Source organism: Procambarus clarkii, chromosome 48 (assembly GCF_040958095.1).
Source record: "Procambarus clarkii isolate CNS0578487 chromosome 48, FALCON_Pclarkii_2.0, whole genome shotgun sequence".
Taxonomy (NCBI): Eukaryota; Metazoa; Arthropoda; class Malacostraca; order Decapoda; family Cambaridae; genus Procambarus; species Procambarus clarkii.
This window is the reverse complement of record NC_091197.1, coordinates 21606302-21631597: the sequence shown is the minus strand read 5'-3', so window position 1 is coordinate 21631597 and position 25296 is coordinate 21606302. Positions and strand designations below refer to the sequence as shown.

Below are 25296 nucleotides of genomic sequence, written 5' to 3'. Positions count from 1 at the left end.
TGGGTGTTAGAGTGTCAGTATTGAGCAAGCCACCAAGGCTGGCGCACGCAGCACGAGCTCACAGCACCGCTGTTCAGCTTGTGACCACAGCATCGCCTACAAATGCCATAATATATATGATACTGCTATTATTTAGCAGTGATAGTATTACTGAAGCCCCCTGACTGTGATAAAACTGACCAGGATTCTGATAATAGCAGGATTGTGGTGATATTTAGCGCTGTGCTCCATGGAGGGAGGAGTAAGGCTGTGGGAGGGAGGGTTGTGGTGTCGTCTTCTGACTGTGTGTGGCCACCAATTATTGACTGCACTCACCATACTAGCTTAGTGGTTCGCTATGGTGAACATAAATGTAGATACTTATATATAACATGTGTATAGTGTGAGATAACAGCGAGAGGAGCAGGTTGGGAGCCACCATTTTGGTGAGGGAGGAGCGTCGTCTGCATGACTTGGCATGTTGTTTACTGATGGCCACTATGGTCTTTGGGCACCATACCAGCTTATTTGTACAGGTATGGTGAATAAAACATAGATACTTATCTAGTTACCAGGTAGATACTTATATATAATGTGTGTATATAGCGTAATAACACCACAAACAATATTGTTGGAGGAGAAATATTAGTGCGTCTGGCCTTGAGGGCGGCTGCCGATCAGCTGACTGTGTGAGTAGCTACGTCTTTGTGCCTTTACTCACCATATAAGCTTAGATGTACAGTTATGGTGAACAAAACATGTAAATACGTATATATATAACGCCTGTGTATAGTGAATAAATGCAAAAACAGTATTGTGGGAGGAGATTGAGGGCGAGTGAGGTGGTGTTGAGGGAGGGAGTGGCAGTGAGTGGCTCGAAGGTGTATGACGGTCACTCCTCGTTGCTTTTTGACTCACAAGACCAACTTAGTAGTTCGTTATGGTGTACAAAACATGCAAATACTTATATATAACCTGTGTATATAGTGTAACAACAGCAAAACTATTTGTTTATTATTTTATGAACATAATAATTGAATCACTAATATGCACACCATAATTTTGAGTACAGCGATGGTTCACACATTTTATTATATAAATATACCACAATTCACTGTATGGAATAATATTACTTTAAAAAACTAAGAAAAAAATCAATCAGAGACATTGAAATAATTAGGTAATAATATATTTGTGGCAACTGCCGTCTGACACCACGGGCGGAGTAGACCTCGTCTGGCGAAGGCTCTGCCAACGCCCCTTTTTTGCCACACTTTCCTACCCTATTGCGGCTAAAATATGCCACCTACGATTTTGTTGTGATTTTTTTTTCCATGATCAGGGAACAAAAATGAACACTTCTATAAGACGAAAGAATTTTTTGGATTTTTTTTTTTTGTTGCGCCTGTGGGTGTGAATTCCATTTGGGCCCCTAGCGGTTTGAGGGGTTAAGAAACCCAAAAATAACAAGAGGGTAGAGGATAGCACTGAAAACCCCTGCGACGTGTACAATCATGGGGGCCTAGCAGAGGGCCACCAAACACTACCAGTGGAACTATAGCCACACTAGGCAGACCCCCACCAGGCAAATGAAAATAAAAAAAAGAAAAACCCTGCAAAAGTACACCGGCTCCAGAGGCAACAGGAACCGGTCGCCGCTTAGGTAGTAGGTCGCGCAACACCTTGGCGCCCTAACCAGCCCAATACCAGTCCCTACCCAGGGCCAAACAAGGGCCCCAAGCCCCAGCTGGCCCCAAGGGCGAGGTAAATGCCGAGCAGCAAGAACCTCTACGGAAATAGGTTCCCAAACGCCCCAGGGAAGATAGCCCTGTCACGCAGGGGCAGTACTCACAGGGCGCTTAGGGAAGGAAGCCCCTAAGTGCATGCTGCCCCGGCACTGATGAGGTACTCCTGGCCACCGCACAACACAACATACAGCAGTAAACGCCACACAAGGCAAACACCGCCTAGGAAACTGAGGCCAGAGAAGCCTCTATCCCGGTTGACATTAGCTTACAAACTGAAGCTAGGCAGCCGGCAAGTTAGGTCCGGGGCTCCCCCCTCCCCCTCTCGGAGTGGGCAGGGCTGCGCGGACGACAGTAAGGTGTAATGTTTACTTGTTTGCTTGTTTCCTTGTGATTGTAGGGAGTTTCTACCTCTCTGTTCGGTTTTTTGTTTTAGTTTTTTACCATGTGGGGTTTGTTTTGTTATGCCTACCTTTCTGGGTGCCTAAACCCCGGTCGATAGCAGATAAGAGATAAACCCCAACCACAAGGGGGTTTTCCAAGGCCATTGCTCCCTGAAACCTCTGAAGGGGCCAGGTTCTGGCGCTGGTCCCTGGTTGGTCTGAACTCCTTAGCTAATGTCCCGGTCTAATATAACATACATTAGCCCGATAAGCTCCAGGAAGCCGTAGGGGCTCCCCACAGAAAAAAAATCTGGGTCATATCTATACCTTAGTAGAACAAGTGTCAAAAAAGCAATGCCTTCCTCTCTTTCCTTAAGGTAATAGGACTTGGAAATACATTTAACCCTTAAACTGCGCAATACATATATAGCTGATGGGAGTAACTTTACCGATACCGCGCAATACATCAATAGATGTTTGAGTGTCAAGCGCTAGATTTTAAATGCCCCGCGAGGGATAGGGGCAGCCATAGTCTAGCCATGACCGATAGTTAACAGACGCCACCTAGAAAAAAATCAGGGGCAACATTCCTAAGTGTGAGACCCTCAGTACTGAGTGAGCCACCATGGCTGGCGCACGCAGCATGAACTCACAGCACCGCACTATGTTCAGCTTGTGACCACAGCATGGCCTAAAAATGTCAAAATATATACGTACATGCTATTATTTAGCGATGATAGTATTACAGAAGACCCTAAACTGTGATATAACTGACAAGAATTCTGATAATAGCAGGATTGTGGTGATATTTAGAGCAGTGCACCAAGATAGGAGGAGTAATGCTGAGGGAGGGAGATGGCATCGTCTTCTGACTGTGTGTGGCCACCTTTTATTGACTGGACTTACCATACCAGCTTAGTGGTTCGCTATGGTGAACACAAATGTAGATACTTTTATATAACGTGTGTATAGAGTGTAATAACATCAATAGGAGCAAGTTGGGAGCCGCCATTTTAGTGAGGGAGGTGCATCGTCTGCATGACATGTCATGTTGTTTACTTGTTCCAACTATGGTCTTTGGGCACCATACCAGCTTATTTGTACAGGTATGGTGAATAAAACATGTAGAAACTTACATATAATGTGTGTATATAGTGTAATAACACCACAAACAGTATTGTTGGAGGCGAAATATTAGTGAATAAAAGTAAAAACAGTATGGTGGGGAGGAGTATGTTGGCAAGTGAGGAGGTGAGTGAGGGAGTGGTGACGAGTGGCTGACTGGCTAGTGAGTGAAAGCCACTCTTCGTTGCTTTTTGACTCGCAATACAACATAGTGGTTCGTTATGATGAACATGCAGACACTTATATATAACCTGTGTATATAGTGTAATGACAGTAAAACTATTTGTTTATTGTTATATAAACATAATAACTGAATCACTAATATGCACACCGTAATTTTTAGTACAGCGATGGTTCACACATTATATAAATATATCACAATACACACCACTGAATAATATTAATGCAAAAAAACCAGTGTTGAATGTAATGAAACGCCATTTTCTGGGTGAGTCCCGGAGGCTCCCCGAACCTATCCATGGCTGATATGGATACCCTAACTATTTTGCATCAATCGATGTGGGTGGAGTTCTAGGCCTACCGGGGACCACGAGCCAGAACCTGGCCCCCTCAGAGAGGCACGGGGAGCAATGGCCCATAGAACTGCACATGTGATTTGGAGCATTCTATATCTGCCATCGACCGGGACAGGCACCCAGAAAGGTAAGCGCCACAAAACAAACCCCTATTCCGGTTAACAACAAAAATAGACAAATGAGTAGACAGAACTCCCCCAGAAAAACGAACTAGCAAGCATGACGTCACACGAGCCGCACCGCAAGCCTGCGCAGCTCCCCCCTCCCCGGGAGGGGGAAGGGGGAGCCCCAGACCCCCGTGCCGGCAATCTCTGCCCCAGTTCTGAGGCTGGATATCAAAACCGTGAAAAAAACGCCGACCGGAGGGCAGGAGGGTGCTGGGGAGCCTCCGGAACTCACCCAGAAAATGGCGTTTCATTACATTCAACGCTGGTTTTCTGGGGGGAGCCCCTATGGCCCCCCGGAGCTACGTCACCAAAGACTACCTAAGAATACAAGGGGACATACCCAGAAGGCGGTTGGTGAACCACTCCTCAACACGAAGTCGAGACAACAACCCAAGGACCCCTCCAGAAAGCAGCAGGCACATCATTCGCCAGAAAAAGGGAGAACGCCTGCAGACGAAGAAACCTATGACCACGACCATAGGAGCCAAAAACCACTGCGCCAGAGAAGAGCATGAAGTTCTGCCACACGACCCCCAGAGGCCAATGCCAACATAAAAAGAGAGCCGAAGCAAAGCAAACCTGAACTGAAGGAGCCACAACAACCAAGGAGAAGAAAAACAGGAGAGCACCCTGTCCAAAGACCAGGACGGCACAGGCAGTGCACGAGCAGGCCGGAGGTGAAACAACGCACGAGACAGCCTGCGAAACGGCGCAGAAGGAACATCGATACCAAAAGCTAGCAGCAGAAACCAAGGTGCCAGACCCAGGAATGACCCCAGGTGCCTCTACATCCTCCGCAAGCCAATCCTATGACAGCCTCAGGAGGGAAAAGAAATGCAGGACCAAAACCAAAATGCCACAAGTGTGTAATTCCACCGCCACAAGTGCAGCCGACAGGGAAGGAACCCGTACAAGGAGCCGCCCCGCACCAACATCCCGCAGAAGGGCAGAAGCGAAAAGATACTCATTAAGAGGAGCAAAATCGCCCCCAGGAAAATGAGCAGCGCCGAGACAGCACTAAGAGAAAAGATATGAACAAAAGAACAAGAAGGCCAAACACCCAGAAGCTGCCTGGAATAGGACCCACAAGCCCTAGAAAAGATCGGAGGGAAGCCCAACCGAACGACGACAGACGTACCAGAAAACGGGAAGGTGCAAAACCATCCCGAACCTTCAAGAACAAAAAGCAGCAAACACAAAGGACAAAGGCACAAAAACTCCATCGCACCTGAGACCAAAAGTCATGCAGAACCCCAAGAAGACGAGGAAAGGACGGAGAAGGCCTGTCCCGGAAAAAAGGGGCGAAGACCGTAGAAAAGCACCCACCGACAGGATGGAAGCAACAGGCATAATGGACAAGGAAACCGAGCCCAGGGAGGGGCCGATGCCCAAAAAGCAGGAGAGGGATAACGGAAAAACCCCACTCCACAAAACTGCAAGCCCTGCCCAGAGGAGTAGAAAAACTCCGGCGGGAACCAACAGGGCCTGAGGCCCACCACGTTAGCCCCACCTCAGCCCTGGGGCCGAGCTGTTCCCCCAAAGCCCCAGCGTCAAGAAAAACCCCGGGGCAGCCATGAAAAACACTAAGGAAGGGAGCCCACTGGGCTCTGGAACTTGAACCGAAACCGGAGGATAGGCGAGGGGCGAGACAAAGACCCCAAGCTCATCCCCAGCCAGCACAACGAGGTGAGGATAAGACAGAGAATCCAAGGAACATGGAAAAACCAGGACCGGCACAGCAAGACCGGCAAGGAAGGAGGGCCCCAGAGGGAGCATGGAAGGGCCGAACAAAATGCCACAACCAACCCCAACACGCAGCCGCAGTACCAAAACCGCAGCAAAACGTCACCATACTCCCCGAGGACGCGACAGGGAAGATAAAGATAAATTGTAACACGAGTGGCACACAAGGGGACACAGGCGGAAACCGAGTACCCAACCGAGCCACAGGGACGGTAGAAGAAACGTGTGCAGTGTAACAGGCAATCGAAGGAACACATTAGGCAGCCCAACTTGGGCTGACCCCATATAAAGCCCCAAGAGCAGAGACAAGAGCGCCCATGAAGCACAGAATTCACTCGTCAGGCGAACGACAGGGAAGAGGTGGAACTAAAGAGCCAGAACCCAATCCTGTAAGCAAAAGGAGGCGAGCACAAAACACCCTCGACAAAGGAAAACGTACCACCGAACAGGCACCCCCACCGTTGCACCATGGAACAAGGTGAAGGCGGGGCCCCCGAACTCAAGCAAGGTTAGACAAGCATAGGAGAGGGGCAGCATGAGTACAGGCAGGAGACGACGGAAGGGCCAAGAGGCCACCCGCAGTCACCCGTGAACCAAGGAAGGAATCAGGTGGTGAGAACAAGAGCTGCCATGTATGGGCCAATAGCCCTGCAGTAGGCACCTCGGTTGGTACGGTCCACATTTTCAAGTATGTATGTATGTACACCCATGCCTACTCCCAAAAACAAAAACAGTGTCAGGACGAAGGAGACGCCAGACCGCACCAACTCACCTGCAGAACATAGGCGCTGAAGGGCCATGACGCAAGCCGATGAGAATGTAGCCGCCGGAGGCGGCCAGGGCGCCCATGCTGGAGAGGAGGAGGGGAGCGGCGACGGAGGCTCCCCACCCTAAAATGCAGGGAAAAACCTCGTGACTTCCCCACAGCGGCACTCCAGAACACCCCCAAAGCAACGGGGCACGGATTGGAGAAAGAAAAGAGCGAAAGGCGATGCCCCCCCCAAGGTACCTAGGGGGGGGGGTAAAGTAGGTACCCAGGTACCTACTTTACTGCTAGGTAACAGGGGCATAGGGTGAAAGAAACTCTGCCCATTGTTTCTCGCCGGCGCCCGGGATCGAACCCGGGACCACAGGATCACAAGTCCAGTGTGCTGTCCGCTCGGCCGACCGGCTAGATGGAGTAAGATCAAAGATACTGGAGTTAAGTGATATAATACAGCTGCAGACACCAGACATTGTTGCACTCACAGAGACGAAACTTGAAGTTATTTTAAATGAAGTCATATTCCCAAGGGGCTACTCAATTTGGAGACGGGACAGAAAAATTAGGAAAGGCGGTGGCGTTGCTATGTTGGTGAAAGAACACCTAAAGGTGAACGAAATAATGACTGCCAATCCACAAGAAGTTGACATAATAGCACTAGAGATCTGCCATGAGGATGATAAACTAATGATCATAAATGCATACAGTCCACCGCTAAGCAGCACATGGTCAAAGGAGGAGCTAGATAGTAGAACAGAAGGTCTTATAACAATAATGAGTGAGATCATAGCGAGAGCGGATAACGATACTTCACGACTGTTGATAGTCGGCGACTTCAACTTGAAAGCCATAGACTGGGAAGCATGTGAAGCTAAAACAGAAGATTTCTGGACCTGTAAATTTGTAGACCTCATCCTGGAAACATTCTTGTATCAACATGTTAAACAAGCTACAAGGATGAGGGAAGGGGATATTCACTCCATGCTAGAATTTATATTTACCAGGAAGGAGGAAGAAATATTTGACATTCAGTACCTTCCTCCCTTGGGTAAAAGTGACCATGTCTTTTTGGGAATAAAGTATGCAATGCGTTATAATCTGGAAGAAAATATGAAGGTTGATGCAATTGAAAAACCTGACTTTAGGGAAGGACATTATGGCAACCTTAGAAATTTTTTTAGTGGGTATAATTGGACAGACTTGTTGCTAAGCAAGGAAGTGAATGAGATGTATGTCAAGTTTTGTGAAATATATGATAAAGGCACAAAAAAATTTATACCAAAACAGAGAAGCAGAACTAGGAAACAGGATTGGTTCAACAGGAAGTGCGAGAGGGCCAGAGACCAAAAGACACAAAAATGGAATCAATACAGGAAGAGGCCAAACCCCCAAACATACCAGCGATACAAAGATGCGAGAAACAACTACACGGCAGTGAGGAGAGAGGCAGAAAGAAATTTTGAAAAAGGGATTGCAGACAAATATAAAACAGAACCAGGTCTGTTCTATAAATTCATAAACAACAAATTGCAGGTAAAGGACGATATACAGAGGTTGAAAATGGGAAATAGATTCACGGAAAATGAAAAGGAAATGTGTGAAACATTAAACGAAAAGTTCCAAAGTGTGTTTGTACAAAATGAAATCTTCAGGGAATCAGATATAATAAGAATTCCAGAGAACAACATAGAGCACATAGAGGTGTCTAGAGACGAAGTGGAAAAAATGCTCAAGGAGCTAAATAAGAACAAGGCAGTTGGTCCAGATGGAGTTTCACCATGGGTTCTGAGAGAATGTGCACCTGAGCTCAGCATTCCTCTTCAACTGATTTTTCAGGCATCCCTGTTTACAGGAGTTGCAGCTGATGTGTGGAAAAAGGCTAACATAGCTCCAATCTACAAAAGTGGAAGCAGGGAAGACCCCTTAATTATAGACCGGTATCACTGACAAGTGTAATAGTCAAAATATTGGAAAAAATAATTAAAACTAAATGGGTAGAACACCTGGAGAGAAATGATATAATATCAGACAGACAGTATGGTTTTCGATCTGGAAGATCCTGTGTATCGAATTTACTCAGTTTCTATGATCGAGCAACAGAGATATTACAGGAAAGAGATGGTTGGGTTTACTGCATCTATCTGGACCTAAAAAAGGCTTTTGACAGAGTTCCACGTAAGAGGTTGTTCTGGAAACTGGAAAATATTGGAGGGGTGACAGGTACGCTACTAACATGGATGAAAATTTTTCTGACTGATAGAAAAATGAGGGCTGTGATCAGAGGCAATGTATCGGAATGGAGAAATGTCACAAGTGGAGTACCACAGGGTTCAGTTCTTGCACCAGTGATGTTTATTGTCTACATAAATGATCTACCAGTTGGTATACAGAATTATATGAACATGTTTGCTGATGATGCTAAGATAATAGGAAGGATAAGAAACTTAGATGATTGTCATGCCCTTCAAGATGACCTGGACAAAATAAGTATATGGAGCACCACTTGGCAAATGGAATTTAATGTTAATAAATGTCATGTTATGGAATGTGGAATAGGAGAACATAGACCCCACACAACCTATATATTATGTGAGAAATCTTTAAAGAATTCTGATAAAGAAAGAGATCTAGGGGTGGTTCTAGATAGAAAACTATCACCTGAGGACCACATAAAGAATATTGTGCAAGGAGCCTATGCCACACTTTCTAACTTCAGAATTGCTTTTAAATACATGGATGGCGATATACTAAAGAAATTGTTCACTACTATTGTTAGGCCAAAGCTAGAATATGCAGCGGTTGTGTGGTGCCCATATCTTAAGAAGCACATCAACAAACTGGAAAAGGTGCAAAGACATGCTACTAAGTGGCTCCCAGAACTGAAGGGCAAGAGCTACGAAGAGAGGTTACAGGCATTAAATATGCCAAAACTGGAAGACAGAAGAAAAAGGGGTGATATGATCACTACGTACAAAATAGTAACAGGAATTGATAAAATCGACAGGGAAGATTTCCCGAGACCTGGCACTTCAAGAACAAGAGGTCGTAGATTTAAACTAGCTAAACACAGATTCCGAAGAAATATAAGAAAATTCACTTTCGCAAACAGAGTGGTAGACGGTTGGAACAAGTTAGGTGAGAAGGTGGTGGAGGCCAAGACCGTCAGTAGTTTCAAAGCGTTATATGACAGAGTGCTGGGAAGACGGGACACCACGAGCGTAGCTCTCATCCTGTAACTACACTTGGGTAATTACACTTAGGTAATTACACCGCCCGGAACCAAAACAAACTTCCATGGCGCATGCGCAGGACACGAAAGAAAAGTAGCCCAACAAGGCGAGAAGTAGCCCAACCGGCGACAAGCAGCCCAAACGGCGACAAAGAGCCCAAACGGCTACACGGAGCCCAAACGGCTACAAGGAGCCCAAACGGCTACAAGGAGCCCAAACGGCTACAAGGAGCCCAAACGGCTACAAGGAGCCCAAACGGCGACAAGGAGCCCAAACGGCGACAAGGAGCCCAAACGGCGACAAGGAGCCCAAACGGCGACAAGGAGCCCAAACGGCGACAAGGAGTCCAACCTGTCCAGAACAGAAGGAACCAGTATGGAGGCACACTCCGGGACACGCAGGAGGTAAGCTGCAAAGGCCAACCGCACCGCAGGCGATGAGATGCGGGTAGCCGAAAACCTCCGGAAGACGGAACCGAAGAAACCACAGGGACACGGAACCGAACCCGGGGAGGAGCAGAACCCAAGCCCAAATTGTACACAGAGGGGGGGAAAAGAAAACCCCACTCCTTGCAACAGTAAGCCCCGCTCAGGAGGACGGAAATCCAGGCGGGGCGCAATGGAGCCCAAGACCCCCAAGGCCGCTCCTCCCCAACCGCAGGAGCCTCTACACCAGACCCCGGGGCCGAGTCGACCTCCAAAGCCCCGGCCCCACAAGAAATAGCCGGGGCAGCCGAGAGAGCTGGAAGAGAAGGGGCCCACTGGTCAGACCCTGGAGCATCGGCCGGAGGAATAGACTCGAATGCCTCCGCAGCTACCCCGGAGGGGGCAACCCCCGAAACTGCCCAAGTCTCAGAACCTCTAACCCCGCCCCGACCCCGAAGCCTGCAGATGCGTAGGGGCCGGAAGCAGGAGGGGGAAAAACAAGGGCGTTGAAGGAACCAAGGGTGAAGCGACCAAAACCACCCAAGTCTGGGTCCTTACACAAAGTGGGGCAGCAACAGGGCGTCCGGGGAAGCGACAAACCCGAGCGCGTTGCAACAACCTATCCCGCAATGCGCAAGCTGCCTGCACCCACGGGAATTCATCAGCAGACTGGGTGAATGGAGTCACGAACAAGCAACAAAGCTCGCAGGACTCGGGGTCAAATGTGTCACCAACCCAACAGGCAGCATGACCGAGGCAAAAACAAGTTGAGTCACCCTGAGACAAAGGGACAGAGCAACCCTCAACTCTCACAAAGTGAGAGGGGACGCAAGGGTCTCCACTATCGGACCCGAGAGCCCCCGGGGGGTTTCCCAGGGCCCCTAGAATGGGTCTGCTAAGGGTTATCCCAGGCAGGGCACTGCTAACCGGCACCCTAAACTACCAAGCAAACTGCTAAAGCTGAACTCACGGGACGTGTCCACCCGTGAGGGCGAAGCAGGGGGTGCCACCACACAAATGACCCTAATATAAGGGGGGAGGGGGGTGGAAACACAAGGCAGACCCCCCACCAGGCAAAAACAAATGTAAAAGAAAAACCACACAAGTGGACAATGTACCCAAAGGAAACAGAGCCGGGCGCTGTCATAGGTGAAAACTAGCTACGCAGTACCCTGTGCCCAACCAGTGCTATAACTACCACTTACCCCAAGGTAAACAAGGGAGGAAAACCCCCAAACACTCGGGGCGGCCAAATGCCAAGCAGTGAAAAGCCAACAGAGGTAGACCCAAGGTGACTTGTGGAAGACAACCCCAAGCCCCAAGGGCGGTACTTACAGGGCACTCAGGGAAGGTGACCCTAAGCACATGCAGCCCGAGTACCTGAGAATACTACTCCCAGCTCACACGACCACCATTAGAGCAGCACTGCAAAATAAGTCACAGCACTGACACAAGACCGGAGCTGGAGCCACACGACCATGCACTATCCCATCAGCCGAGGAACTGGCGCGGGGGTCTGGGGCTCCCCCTTCCCCTTCCCGGGGAAGGGGGGAGCTGCGCAGACATGCGGCGCGGTTCGTGTGATGTCATGCTTGTTAGTTTGTTTTCCTGAGGGAGTTCTGTCCACTCGTTTGTCGATTTTTGTTGTTAACCAGAATAGGGGGTTTGTTTTGTGGCGCTTACCTCTCTGGGTGCCTGTCCCGGTCGATGACAGATATGGAATGCTCCAAATCACATGTGCAATTCTATGGACCATCGCTCCCCGTGCTCTCTGAGGGGGCCAGGTTCTGGCTCGTGGTCCCCGGTAGGTCTAGAACTCCACCCACATCGACTGATGCAAAATAGTTAGGGTATCCATATCAGCCATGGATAGTTCCGGGGAGCCGTAGGGGCTTCCCCCAGAAAACAAAGAAAAAATCATACACATTGAAATAATTAGGTAATAATATCTTTAGTGGCAACCCACCGCCTGACAGCTGGGGCGAAGCAGACCTCATCTGGCGCCTGCTGTCAACGCCTCTTTCTGTAGAGAGCCCCTTCGGCTTCCCGGAGCTATACCGGGCTGATGTTTATATATTAGACCGTAGCAACAGTCAATCAAAGGAGTTCTAAGCCTACCTGGGACCAGAGCCAGAACCTGGCTCCCTCAAAAGAGGCACAAGGAGCAATGTCCTAAAGACACCCCTGTGTAATTGGAAGCAGTCTTAGTTTGCCATCTATCAGGTCAGGCACCAAGAAGGATAGTTAATTAAAAACAAACTACTGCTGGCCAAAAAAAATGCAAACTGAAAGCCGAAGAAGCAAACAGAACTCCCCAATCAAAAACCGGGAAACAAACATGACGTCACCACAACCGCCGCACATCCATCTGCTCAACCCCCCTCTCCCCAGGAGGGGAACAGGAGGGTCCCAGACTTCCACACCGGCAACTCTCCTCAGTTCAAAAGCTGTTGTGATGGTGAACGGTCGATCGCTCTGGTTCCACTCTTTGCAAAGTGTTGCAGTGTGGTGTTGTTGCTCTGTATTGGTGGTGTGTGAGCCAGGAGTAACACAGGAGTACTGGGGCTGCATGCACCTAGGGCTACCTTCCCTAGGTGCCCCATAAGTACTGTCTTTGCGGCTTCAGGGTTATCTTTCATGAGCCATTCAGGAGCAGCTACCTCCGTGTGGTTCTGTCGCTGCTCGGTGATTGCCCGCCCTTGGGGGTTCAGCTGCGGAGGTTCTTATTCCTGTTTGTCCTTGGGTAGGAGGTAGTTTTGTCGCTGCACAGTACCGCGCAGTACTGTGCAGCTGTCAGATATACGGATAGCAACCGGTTCTGTTCACCTGGAGACATTGTGCTTTTGCGGGGGTTTTCTTTAGTTTTTGCTTTGTATTGCCTGGCAAGAGGTCTGCCAAGTGTGGCAGTAGGACCACTAGTAAATTTTTGGTGGCCCTCCACTAGGTCCCCATGTTTGCACACGTCGCAGGGGTTCAGCCTGCGACGTGTGCAAGCTTAGCTTGTTTGCTTGGTAGCTCTGGGATAACCGGTTAGCAGTACCTTGCCTGGGCTTCCTTTAGCAGTCAGCCTAAGGACCCTGGAAACCCCCATTGGGGCTCAGTAGTCCAATGTAGTAGACCGCTTAGTTCCACATCGCCTTGTGCGAGTTGGAAGGTTGCTCTGTTTCCCCTGTCTCAGGGTGACACTCACCGTCTGCCTCTGTCTTGCTGCTTGTTGGGGTCAGTGATACCTATGACCCAGAGCCCTGCGAGTGGTGTTTTTTGCTTGTACTCCAATTCACCCAGTTTACTGATGCCTGTACTCCAATTCACCCAGTCCGCCGAGACTGATATTCGGGAGCAGGCAGCTTTAGCGTTGCATGCGAGGTTTGGGTTGCAGCAACGTGTGAGGTTGGTTGCCTTTCTGGATGCCCCACAGCTGCCCCGCTGAATTGTATTCGTAGCGAAACTCAGGCAGCTTTGGGGATTGCCCCTTCCGGATCAGCGATGGAGGCATTTGAGCCTGGTCCTCCTGCCGGAGCTTTTGGGCCACGCCAGCGGGCCCACTTTCATCCCTGCTTTTCCGGTGGACTCTACTTTTTCTCCAAAAGCAGAGGGTTTGGAGGACGGCTTGGCCCCAGGTCCAGACGTCGAGGATTCCGGGGCTGTGAAGGAGTCAACTTGGGGAAGCCTGGGCTCCACTGGCCCCTGCTTGGGTGTTTGGTACCCTCGGTGCAGGGCTTGTTGTTACAGGGGAAGGGGTTTTTCTATCCCCCTCCCTGTACGATTTTGTTACGAGTTAGACTCCTCCCCGGGTTCGGTTCCGAGTTCCCTTGGGTTGTTCGGTTCCCTCCTTCTGGAGGTTTTTGGCTTCCCGCATCCCACCAAGGAAGGTGTGAGAGGCCCCTTGTGGCTTACCTCCTGCGAGACCTAGATTACGCCTCGATATTGAAGCCTTCTTTTTGAGTTTGACTCCTCTTTTCCTTATTGGGTGCGTTACAAGGTGACAGAGTCTTCCTGGCTGGCAGACTGCTTTTTCTTCCTGAGGGGCTTGGCATTCGTCCTGTCGGACTGCGCACGTGAATGGCAAGAGTTCCCACACCTTCCTGGGGGGCAAGTTGGAGCACTTTAAGACATGCTTGGTCGCCCCCGTCCTTCCTTATGATGTCAGCCAGGTGCGGCTTCGCGTGCAGGTTCCCTCCCTTTCGGCATCCCTGGTGGCCGAGGATTGTGCACCTGTAGGCACTAGGCTTCAGTCTTGCGCTTCTTTTCCCTGCTGGAGCTGACTTCGAACTGGCTTGTGCAGGGTGTGGAGGAGCTGGGTTCCGGGCCAGGGTCCGGTGGGCTTGATTCGGGAGATCGGGTGCCGGCTGCTTTGGTGAAGTTGAATGCGCCTTTTCTGAGGGAGGCGGTGTCTGTTCTTTGCTTCTCGCCTCGCGTGTTGACAGGCGGTGCTCATCCAAATTTTGGAATCGTCTTGGGTCCTGGCTCTTAGATTTTCATCCCCTTTTTGTCCATTGCTGTTTGCAGAGTCTGCAGTGGTGCATTTTCTGCAGGCGGCTACGTATAGCTGACGTCTTTTGTCGGACTTGTAGGTTCTCCGGGGGAGGGGGGGGGGCATGAAGGTCCTGCCCGGAAGGGTTGTGCCAGGTTTCGGGGTTCCTTCGATCGTTGTAACCCAGTAGTGCCAGATTCAGGGCCAGCAACTCCTCTGGAGCCATCGGCATCTGGTCGGCACAGTGATCGCTCTCAGCGTTGGTTGGGCTCTCATAGGGGTTGTCAGCCCTTTTGCAGTTTGCCCCGTTGATGGGGCGATACGGGGGAGGCTCGCACTGTTTGCTCTCGCCTGGTCCCACGATTCGTGGGCATTTCGGGTCGTTTCCTTCAGCCTGCGGTGGCATTGGGTCGCTCCTCCTTCAGGGGAATCAGGGCTAGCAGGGCAGGCTTCTTCTGTGCTCTGTCAGGTCATCCGGGAGTGGGTTCGCTTGGGTATGGTCGTAACGGCAACGTCCCTCAAGTGGGTTTTCCCGCCTGTTTTTAGTTCCGAAACAGGACTGTGCGGATCTGCGATTCATACTGGACTTGTCTAGTCTGAATCCCTGGGTCTTTTGCTCTTCCTTTCGGATGACCACTCTGCCTCAGGTCCGGCTGCTTTTGGCCTCAGGGGCCTGGATGCTACCATAACTATTTAGTCTTTTTTTACCAGTAAAATGTTTATTAATACTTTATTCTGGTTTGCATAACAATTTTCATTGCATTGTGCCACTGCCGAGGCCTGGATTTGATGGCACTCAATAATTTTATTACGTTTTCTAATTATCACAAAGGCTTAGCATGACTATTTGAATATTTTTTTTTAAGTTAAATGTGCTTTGTTATGCATTACAGGTTCACTGTTCTGTGGTGGATAGTGCTATTGCATAATAGGAGGAGGTGATATAGGATGATGGCAGTGGATGTGGTCATGGAGGATTGATGAGAATGCAATCTTGGCAATGAATTGCCATATAATATTAATAAAAGCCTACAGTGTTATAGATATGGAATTCCTTTTCCTTATTTCAAAGTCTTACCCGTTTGCTGCTAAGCATCTTTTTCTGGTCAACCTTCCGCCGCTGATTTGCAAAGGCCATTTTAACTGTAATGACCCTTGTCTGAACTTCTGCTTCTCCACCGGTCTCTTTAAAAAAATAGTATAAATAAAATTTAATATAATAGCATTTTAAATTTAATTAAATTAAAATTGTGAATGCCTATAGGAAATGGAACACCTTTATAGATATGAGAAATACTGGCAGAGGAGACCAAAGTTAAATAGAGTACAGAAATTAAAATAAATATAATGGGCTTACAAAGATTTACATAAACTCAACAAATGGTCAGAAGACTGGCAAATGCTGTTCAATATTGAAAAATGCAAAACCTTGCATGTAATATCATTAACCCTTAATCCTTTAGTTGTGCATCACATCATATGATGCTTTGACCAACTTGCAGGAAATTGCGCATCTCATCATATGATGCTTTGGAGTACCGCGCAAGATTTGAAAGGCCCGCGGGGTATAGGGGGTCCCCATACTCTTCCCAGGGGCTATAGTAAACAGCCACCAATTTTGAAAAAAAATCCAGCTCACGCTACTATCGCATGGGAGGCCTCAGTTACCCAGCAGCCACCATGTTGAGCGCACGGCCAAACGCTTCCCAGGCACGCCCCACGCAATCACTCACCTAAAATCAAATAACTAGTGAATTATTTTCCGATGGTGAGGAAAGTGACTTTGATGACTCTGATATTGATAAAGACTACACACAATTGACCGATGATGGTAGCACAGACAGTGAAAATGAGATACAGCCGCCTTCCATGGCGAGGCCTATACGCTCACCCATGCCACTTCGCCCAGTGTCTACCCCAATTCACCCTCGACCACACAGTTCCTGTGCTTATTTAGAGTCTAAGGATATGATCGGTGAGGAGTCAGAGGAAGCTGACTCTTTTTCTGGTTTTAGTGAAGTGGAATTAGAACATTGTGTTACAGAGCCTGGTGCCAGTACCAGTGGTGTTACTGGGCGAGATTTTGTCGCGTCAGCAGCGTCTCGCCCAGCCAAGCGCCACCGCATGGAGCAACATGAGGCACCAAGAGCCTCATGTTCACATGCTTCTACCTCACGTGCACGTAGCGGCTGAACTGTGCGTAGACGGGCTTCAGCTCCTGGTCCAATATCAACATGTGTTTGATTGATAAGGCTGACATGATGATTGGCACTATCGAGTGTGCGCGGAAAACATTGAAATGGACGAAAGAAGTGTTTTTCCATCTTGTTGACATGAGCATGTTGAACCGCTATAATTTGTATCTGGTGAAAACTGGACGTAAACCTGTTTTCCGTTCATTTGCTTTTACAATTGCAACACAGTTATTAGCAAAGTTTGGCCAAGAAGTCCCTGGCATACGAAGACCAATCATGAACCCAGTGTTGCAGTATGCTGCAACACACAGGCTCGCTCGCATAGATGCCTTTCAGCAACACAGACTAAAGAATTTGACACCAGGTGAAATGCGTGCAATAGGCCAACGTGCATGCCTAGTATGTAAAACAACAAAACTGAGAGAACAGAAATGTAAAATGGTGCAAACATGGTGTGCAGGGTGTGCAGTTGCATTGTGTGCTGTCAACTGCTTCAACGACTACGACTCGACTCCAAGATTTCTAAATGAGCAATAATGGTGCAAAAACCTGTACATAGTGCATGCTAGTGTGTACATATAAATAATGAACATTGTGATTACATAATATAATGGCGTAATGGAAAACGTTTGTGTGCGCATGTGTATACTCGATGTATGCAACATTTATTGGCACTAACTGTGAAGTAACATTATGTGCAACACAATTAGTGCCTAATATTGCAAAGAATACAGGCCTAGACACTGTAAATAATGATGTGAAAATAAATTCGTGGCAACTCTGGCTGCTTGAAGACCGCGCACGACGCCTCCGGGACACACCGTGCAAGAGCGAACGTACAAACTGTGACGTCATCACCCTCTTGTCGGCTCAATTACGTCGCCGGTAAGTACAATTGATTTTTTTCCCCCGTGATCAGGGAACATGACTTAACAGGTTAGGAAGAAAAAAAGATTTTTTTTTTTTTTTGTATGCGCCTGTGGGTGTCAAATGGTATATAGCCATGCACCATTTAAGGGTTAAACTGTGCAAAGCATCATGTGATGCTTTGAGTAACTGTTGACAAATTGTGTACAGCATCATATGATATTTGGGAGTACCACACAAGATTTAAAAGTCTCGCAGTTACACAGGGTTCACATCAGCTTCATCAGGGCTCTTGTAAACAGACGTCATTTAAAAAGAAATCGTGGGCAACATTCCCAGGTGTGAAAGCCTCAGTACTGAGTGAGCCACCAAGCCTGGCGCACTCAGCATGAGCTCACAGCACTGCTGTTCAGCTTGTGACTGCAGAATTGCCTAAATATGTTAAAAATATATGTAACTGGTATTATTTAGCATTGATAATAATACAGAAGACCCCTGATAAAAAAAACAGCGTTGAATGTAATGAAACACCCATTTTCTGGGCGAGACCCGGAGGCTCCCCGGAGTTATCCAGGCTGATATGCTAATGTCAGACTTTGGCATCAGTCACGTGTATGGAGTTCTGGGGGTCTACCGGAGACCACGAGCCAGAACCTGGCCCCCCTTCAGAGAGGCACGAGGAGCAATGGCCTATAGAAACCCCCCATGTGGTTGGAAGCATTCTATGTCTGCCATCGACTGGGTCAAACACCCAGAAAGATAAGCACCCAAAAACAAACCCCTATTCTGGTTAAGAAATTGCTACTGAGAGGTGAACTAGTGGACAGAACTCTCGAAATAAAAATGAGCTAACGAGCATGTTGTCACCACTTCGCCATGCTGCCGTCTGCACAGCTTCCCCCCCTCCCCGGGAGGGGGAAGAGGGAGCACCAGACCCCTCACTCCAGCCAGCCAAGACCCCAGTTCTGAGGCTGGATATCAAAACACTAAAAAAACGACGACTGGAGGGAGGGAGGATTGCCGGGGAGCCTACGGATCTCACCCAGAAAATAGCGTTTCGTTACATTCAACGCTGGTTTTCTGGGGGGGGGGCCTTGTCGGCTCCCTGGAGCTACCTACCCAAAGACGAAAACAATAGGGACCTAACCCGGGAGGCGGAGACAAAAGATTCCAACCGCCAACTCAAGGTCACGCAGGCTCAACAAGGCCCAGGAACATCAACTAATGAAAACATAGCTAACCTACGAACGTCATGGACACGGGGATAGATTGCAGGGTGGCTGGACCGAACTACTCCGCGGATAATCCGAGAGAACCGCACCCTGAAACAGGGAAGGGAAACCGTAACAATCCAAAGCGTGACCCTTGTCACAGCAGCCTAGGCACGCAAAGAAAGGCGAAGCCCTGCAACCGAACACGACACATGATGCACCCCCGGCCAGACTAACCAAGCATCAACGGTGCCGGTCGGCCGAGCGGACAGCACATGGGACTTGTGATCCTGTGGTCCTGGGCTCGATCCCAGGCGCCGGCAAGAAACAATGGGCAGAGTTTCTTTCACCCTATGCCCCTGTTACCTAGCAGTAAAATAGGTACCTGGGTGTTAGTCAGCTGTCACGGGCTGCTTCCTGCGGGTGAAGGCCTGGTCGAGGACCGGGCCACGGGGACGCTAAAAGCCCCGAAATCATCTCAAGATAACCTCAAGATCTCAAGATAACAACCCAAGGTCCCCTCCTGAAAGCAGCTATGTCAGACTTCGCCAGAAAAGAAGATGGCTGCAAGCGAACAAACCAATCACAAGGCCCAAAAGTGACAAAAACCTTGGCGCCGGAGGAGAGCATTAACCCTTAGACCGTGCAATACATATATAGATGATTTCAGAAACAAAACCGGAACCTCGCAATACATTAGTAGATGTTTTAGTGTCTAGGGCCTTAATTTAAATGCCCCGCATGGAATAGGGGCAGCTAGAGTACAGCTACGACCGATAGTTGACAGACGCCACCTTGAAAAAAATCGTGGCCAACATTCCTGGGTGAGATTCAGTACTGAGCAAGCCACCAAGGCTGACGCACGCAGCATGAGCTCACAGAACCGCTATTCAGCTTGTGACAGCATCGCCTAAAAATGTTAAAATATATATGTTCGTGCTTTATTTAGCAATGATAGTATTACAAAAGACCCCTGTGATAAAACTGACCAGGATTTTGATAATAGCAGGATTGTGGTGATATTTAGCGCTGTGCTCCATGGTAGGAGGAGTAATGTTAAGGGAGGGAGGGAGGTGTCATCGTCTCCTGACTATGTGGCCACCTTTTATTGACTGGACTTACCACACCAACTTAGTGGTTCACTATGGTGAACACAAATTTAGATTCTTATATATAATGTGTGTATAGAGTGTAATAACAGCAATAGGAGTATGTTAGGAGCTGCCATTTTGGTGAAGGTGGTGCATCATCTGCATGACATTTCTTGTTCTTTACTGGTTGCCACTAGGGAGCCGGTTGGCCGAGTGGACAGCACGCTGGACTTGTGATCCTGTGGTCCTGGGTTAGATCCCAGGCGCCGGCAAGAAACATTGGGCAGAGTTTCTTTCACCCTATGCCCCTGTTACCTAGCAGTAAAATAGGTACCTGGGTGTTAGTCAGCTGTCACGGGCTGCTTCCTGGGGGTGGAGGCCTGGTTGAGGACCGGGCCGCGGGGACACTAAATCGCCCCGAAATCATCTCAAGATAACTCAAGACGATGGTCTTTGGGGACCATACCAGCTTATTTGTACAGGTATGGTGAATAAAACATATTGATACTTATATATAAAGTGTGTATATATAGTGTAATAATGCCACAAAAAGTAGTGTTGGAGGAGAAATATTAGTGTGTGTGGCCGTGAGGGCAGCCGCCACCAGCTGACTCTGTGAGTAGCTACGTCTTATTGCCTTTACTTACCATACAAGCTTAGATGTACAGTTATAGTGAACAAAACATGTAAATACTTATATATAACATCTGTATATAGTGAATAAATGCAAAAATAGTATCGTGGGAGGAGAATGTGGACGAGTGAGGTGTTGTTGAGGGAGGGAGTGGCAGCGAGTGGCTGGCTGGTTTGTGGCGGTCACTTCTCGTTGCTTTTTGACGCACAATACGAACTTGGTAGTTCGTTATGGTGGGCAAAACATGCAAATACTTATATATATAACCTGTGTATATAGTGTAATAACAGCAAAACTATTTGTTTATTGTTTTATGAACATAATAATTGAATCACTACTATGCACAACATAATTTTGAGTACAACGATGATTCACACATTTTATTATATAAATATATCACAATACACACTACTGAATAAAATTACTGCAAAAAACAATGAAAAAATCAGACACTGATATAATTAGATAACAATATCTTTGTGGCGACTACCGCCTGACAGCTCGGGCAGAGCAGACTTTGTCTGGCGACTGCTCTGTCAACACCCCTTTTCTGTGGGGAGCCCCTACGGCTCCCTGGAGCTTATCAGGCTAATGTATGTTATATTAGACAGGGACATAAGCTAAGGAGTTCAGACCTACCAGCGACCAGCCCCAGAACCTGGCCCCTTCAGAGAGGTTTCAGGGAGCAATGGCCCTGGAAAAACCTGTTGTGGTTGGGGTTTTCCTTATCTGCCATCGACCGGGGTTTGCACCCAGAAAGGTAGGCATAACAAAACAAACCCCACATGGAAAAAAACTAAAATAAAAAAACGAACAGAGGTAGAAACTCCCTACAATCCCAAGGAAACAAGCAAACATCGCACTTTACTGCCACACTGATCGTCCGTGCAGCCCTACCCGCCCCGAGAGGGGGAGGGGGGGGACCCCGGACCTGTCGTGCCGGCTTCCTAGCATCTGTTCGTAAGCTAATGTCAACTGGGATAGACGCTTCTCTGGCCTCAGTTTCCTGAGGCCTGAGGGAGCTGGTCAGCCGAGCGGACAGCACGCTGGACTTGTGATCCTGTGGTCCCGGGTTCGATCCCGGGCGCCAGCGAGAAACAATGGGCACAGTTTTTTTCATCCTATGCCCCTGATACCTAGCAGTAAAATAGGTACCTGGGTGTTAGTCAGCTGTCACGGGCTGCTTCCTGAGGGTGGAGACCTGGTCAAGGACCGGGCCGCGGGGACACTAAAGCCCCGAAATCATCTCAAGATAACCTCCTAGGCGGTGTTTGCCTTGTGTGGCGTTCACTGCTGTGTGTTGTCTTGTGTGGTGGCCAGGAGTACCTCATCAGTGCCAGGGCTGCATGCGCAAAGGGGCTTCCTTCCCTAAGCGCCCTGTGAGTATTACCACTGCGTAACAGGGTTATTTTCCCTGGGGCGTTCGGGAACCATTCCCGTAGAGGTTCTTGCTCCTCGGCATTTGCCTCGCCCTTGGGGCAAGCTGGGGCTTGAGCCTTTGTTTGGCCCTGACTAGGGATTGGTATTGTGTTAGTTAGGGCGTCAAGGTGTTGCGCAACCTGCCACCTAAGCGGCGACCGGTTCCTGTTGCCTCTGGGGACGGTGTACTCTTGCGGGGTTTTTCTTTTGGTTTTATTTTTCATTTGCCTGGTGGGGGTCTGCCTAGTGTGGCTATAGTTCCACTAGTAGTGTTTGGTGGCCCTCTGCTAGGCCCTCGTGATTGTACATGTCGCAAGGGTTTTCAGTGTTGTCCTCTACCCCCCCTTGTTATTTTTGGGTGTTTAACCGGTTAGCAACACCTTGCCCGGGCTTCCCGTAGTTCTTACCCCTACGGGCCCTGGAAACCCCTGTCGGGGCTCGGTGGACCATTGTATGTGTCTTCCGGGTTCCAACTCGTCTTGTACGGGATCGTTAGTTGCTGTGCCCTTGTCTCCGGGTGATAGTCGCCACTTTTACCTCCGTCATGCTGCCTGTTGGGTCACTGACACCTTGACCCGGAGTCTTGCGAGAGAGATTCTCTGCTTGTTCTCCCAGTACTCTCCTGATGTTATTACTGTTCAGAGTAATGGCGGCATCCATGTTGCAAGCTAGGCTAGGTTGCTGCAACTCGCTAGGTTGGTTTCCCACTCGGATGCCCTGGGGCCGCCCCGTTTTGGTTAGGTGCTGTTTGCCCCTTTCCCTCCCTGTTCCCGGCTCTGGACCGTCTGCAGGTTTCGGGGTCGGGGCGGGGTTTAGTTGGGGCCGAGACTAGGGCGGTTTTCGGGGGCTGCCCTGTTCGGGTTGGGGACGGAGGTTTTCGAGCCTGTACCTCCTGCCAAGGCTTCTGGGTCTTACCAGCGGCCCTTTCTTGCTGTCTTTCCCATGGACTCTTTCATTTATTTAAGGGGTGGAGGGCTTGAAGGACGGCTCTGCCCCGGGGCCTCTGTTGCGGGTTTCCGGGGCTGTGGGAGATGCCTGCTAGCAGTTCTGGGGCAGTTTGCCCCTGCCTGGGTTTTCTGCTTCTGGGCTGAGTTTTTCGCCCACCCAGTCAGCTTGCTTCCCACTTTTGCTGGCGTGTTTCCGTATCTTTGGCGTCAGTCATAGCCCTCTGTTCTGGTGGCCATTTTCTTCTGCCGGTTTCCCGGCGTTGCGGTTTGTTTACAAGCGCCTGGGTGTGCGAGCGAGCGTCTGGGTGAGTTTTTCACCTTTTTCAGGGGTTTAATTCTCCTGTTGTCGTTTCTTTGCCTTTCTGGAGTTTTCTGCCCGTTTCCTGTTCCGCTGGGAATGTTTGAGTGTTGATTTTACACCGGATTTTCCATTTTATCTGTTTTGGGTCCAAGCCCTTGGGTTTGGGCTCAATGCTTGTTCCCACACCTTGTCCCTCGGTTTTCGGTCTGTTTTGACCGTTTCCTTGGGGGTTCTGTCTGGGGCTTTGCTTTGCCTTTCTGTGGTGTATCTCCGCTGGCAAATGTGGTGGTTTGGGCTCCCCCTGGTTTGATTCCGGGTTCCTTTGGGTTCTTTGGTTTCGTTCTGGAGGTTTCTTCCTCTTGGGTCCCATTTGTGGGTTCAGGGGGCTTTGTTTCCTCGTATGTGACCTGGTTCTGCCTTCTGGGGTTCTGGGGTCTTCCTGACTTGCAGACTGATCTTTTTGGATCTTGGCATGTGTTGTGGTTGTGCTGGGACTTTAGGGTTTAGGGTTAGATAACTTGCAGTTTAATTTTTTTTTTTTTTTTTTTATTTTTACTTTTGTGACTGGCATTCCATTTGCCTAGAGAAGACTGCAATAACACCTATATTTTTTACCGTCACAACACCCACTACACAATGGGTGGATATACACCCATTAAGCAATGGGTGGGTAGTGGGTGGCACAGTAGTGGATGGCACAGTAGTGGATGGCATGGTAGTGGGTGGCGTACACACACATGGGAGCTGCCCGGGTTCTGTGGGCGGGTGGCACGGTGGCTTCATGGGCGGGGAGGCAACATGGTGGAGTGGGGCAAGAGGGAAAGAGCAGGTACTGCTCAGCCCGGGGGCTGGGTGGGGGCGGGGGTCACGGTGACACTAACCCTGGTATAATTACCCCGTATATCACTGCACAATAATGAATGTATCATACACTTGGTATCTGACTCAATGCACGAGTGATGTACTAAAAATATGATGGATATGTTACCCCAATTACTAATAGCAAAGTAACTTTTTCAACAGAACTATCAAAAAAAGGAAAAAAAAAAAAAAAACACTGGTTGGCACACTGGATAACCCCCACCTCTCTCCTGACCACACAACACCCTCACTCACCCCCCACCTCCCCTTACTATGAGAGACCTGTAGGGTCCATCCTCGCTGCTAACTCCAGCCTCGATGTCTTCACACTGCCAATCCTCCTGTTTTGATAAGCTTTTGTAGAGATGGTACACCTTAGGTACTTCCAGCCATTCCCACGCCTGCTTGATATATTCACTGTGAATATGGGCGAGTCTTGGTACGTTGAGGCCAAGATGTCTCAGGGTAATGGCTGAGAAAGCAGAAGCAGCTCCTCCATACGTCCGTCCCCGACCCCCGCCATACATACATACATACACACACACACACACATATATACATACATACATATATATATATATATATATATATATATATATATATATATATATATATATATATATATATATATATATATATATATATATATATGTTAGTATATTTTGGTAGCAGTCTTTCCTGTAGACATATATTATTAAATATGACCGAAAAAGTAAGATTAATAATTCTAACACGAATTTTCTCGATCTTTCGTACATTTCTTTTCACTGTTGGTGGTAATTCAAAAATCAATTCTCCAAAATTCATTTTTATTTCTAGTCTGACGCGACACTTGAGCGCGTTTCGTAAAACTTATTACATTTTCAAAGAATTTAGTTTACACATACACAACTGAATAGAACTTACACATCTCCGATTTGTTTATATCTACATTTGAGTGAGGTGGATGGGGTGAGGTGGTATTAATAATAATAATTTAATACCCTATTAATACCACCTCACCCCATCCACCTCACTCAAATGTAGATATAAACAAATCGGAGATTTGTTTATATCTACATATATATATATATACACACACTAACTATATATATATATATATATATATATATATATATATATATATATATATATATATATATATATATATATATATATATATATATATATATGTCGTACCTAGTAGCCAGAACGCACTTC

At 48.3% G+C, this 25296-nt stretch overlaps 1 protein-coding gene across 1 annotated transcript in view; it reads right to left on the bottom strand.

Annotated features, from left to right (window-relative positions):
- The window catches only part of LOC123764810 (DNA-dependent protein kinase catalytic subunit), a 746996-nt gene that overhangs the window by 438940 nt on the left and 282760 nt on the right, over positions 1-25296 (bottom strand). The window contains exon 16 of the mRNA XM_069302649.1: positions 15649-15755. Within this exon, the coding sequence (XP_069158750.1) occupies positions 15649-15755 (107 nt within the window). The remainder of the gene's footprint in view (positions 1-15648; positions 15756-25296) is intronic.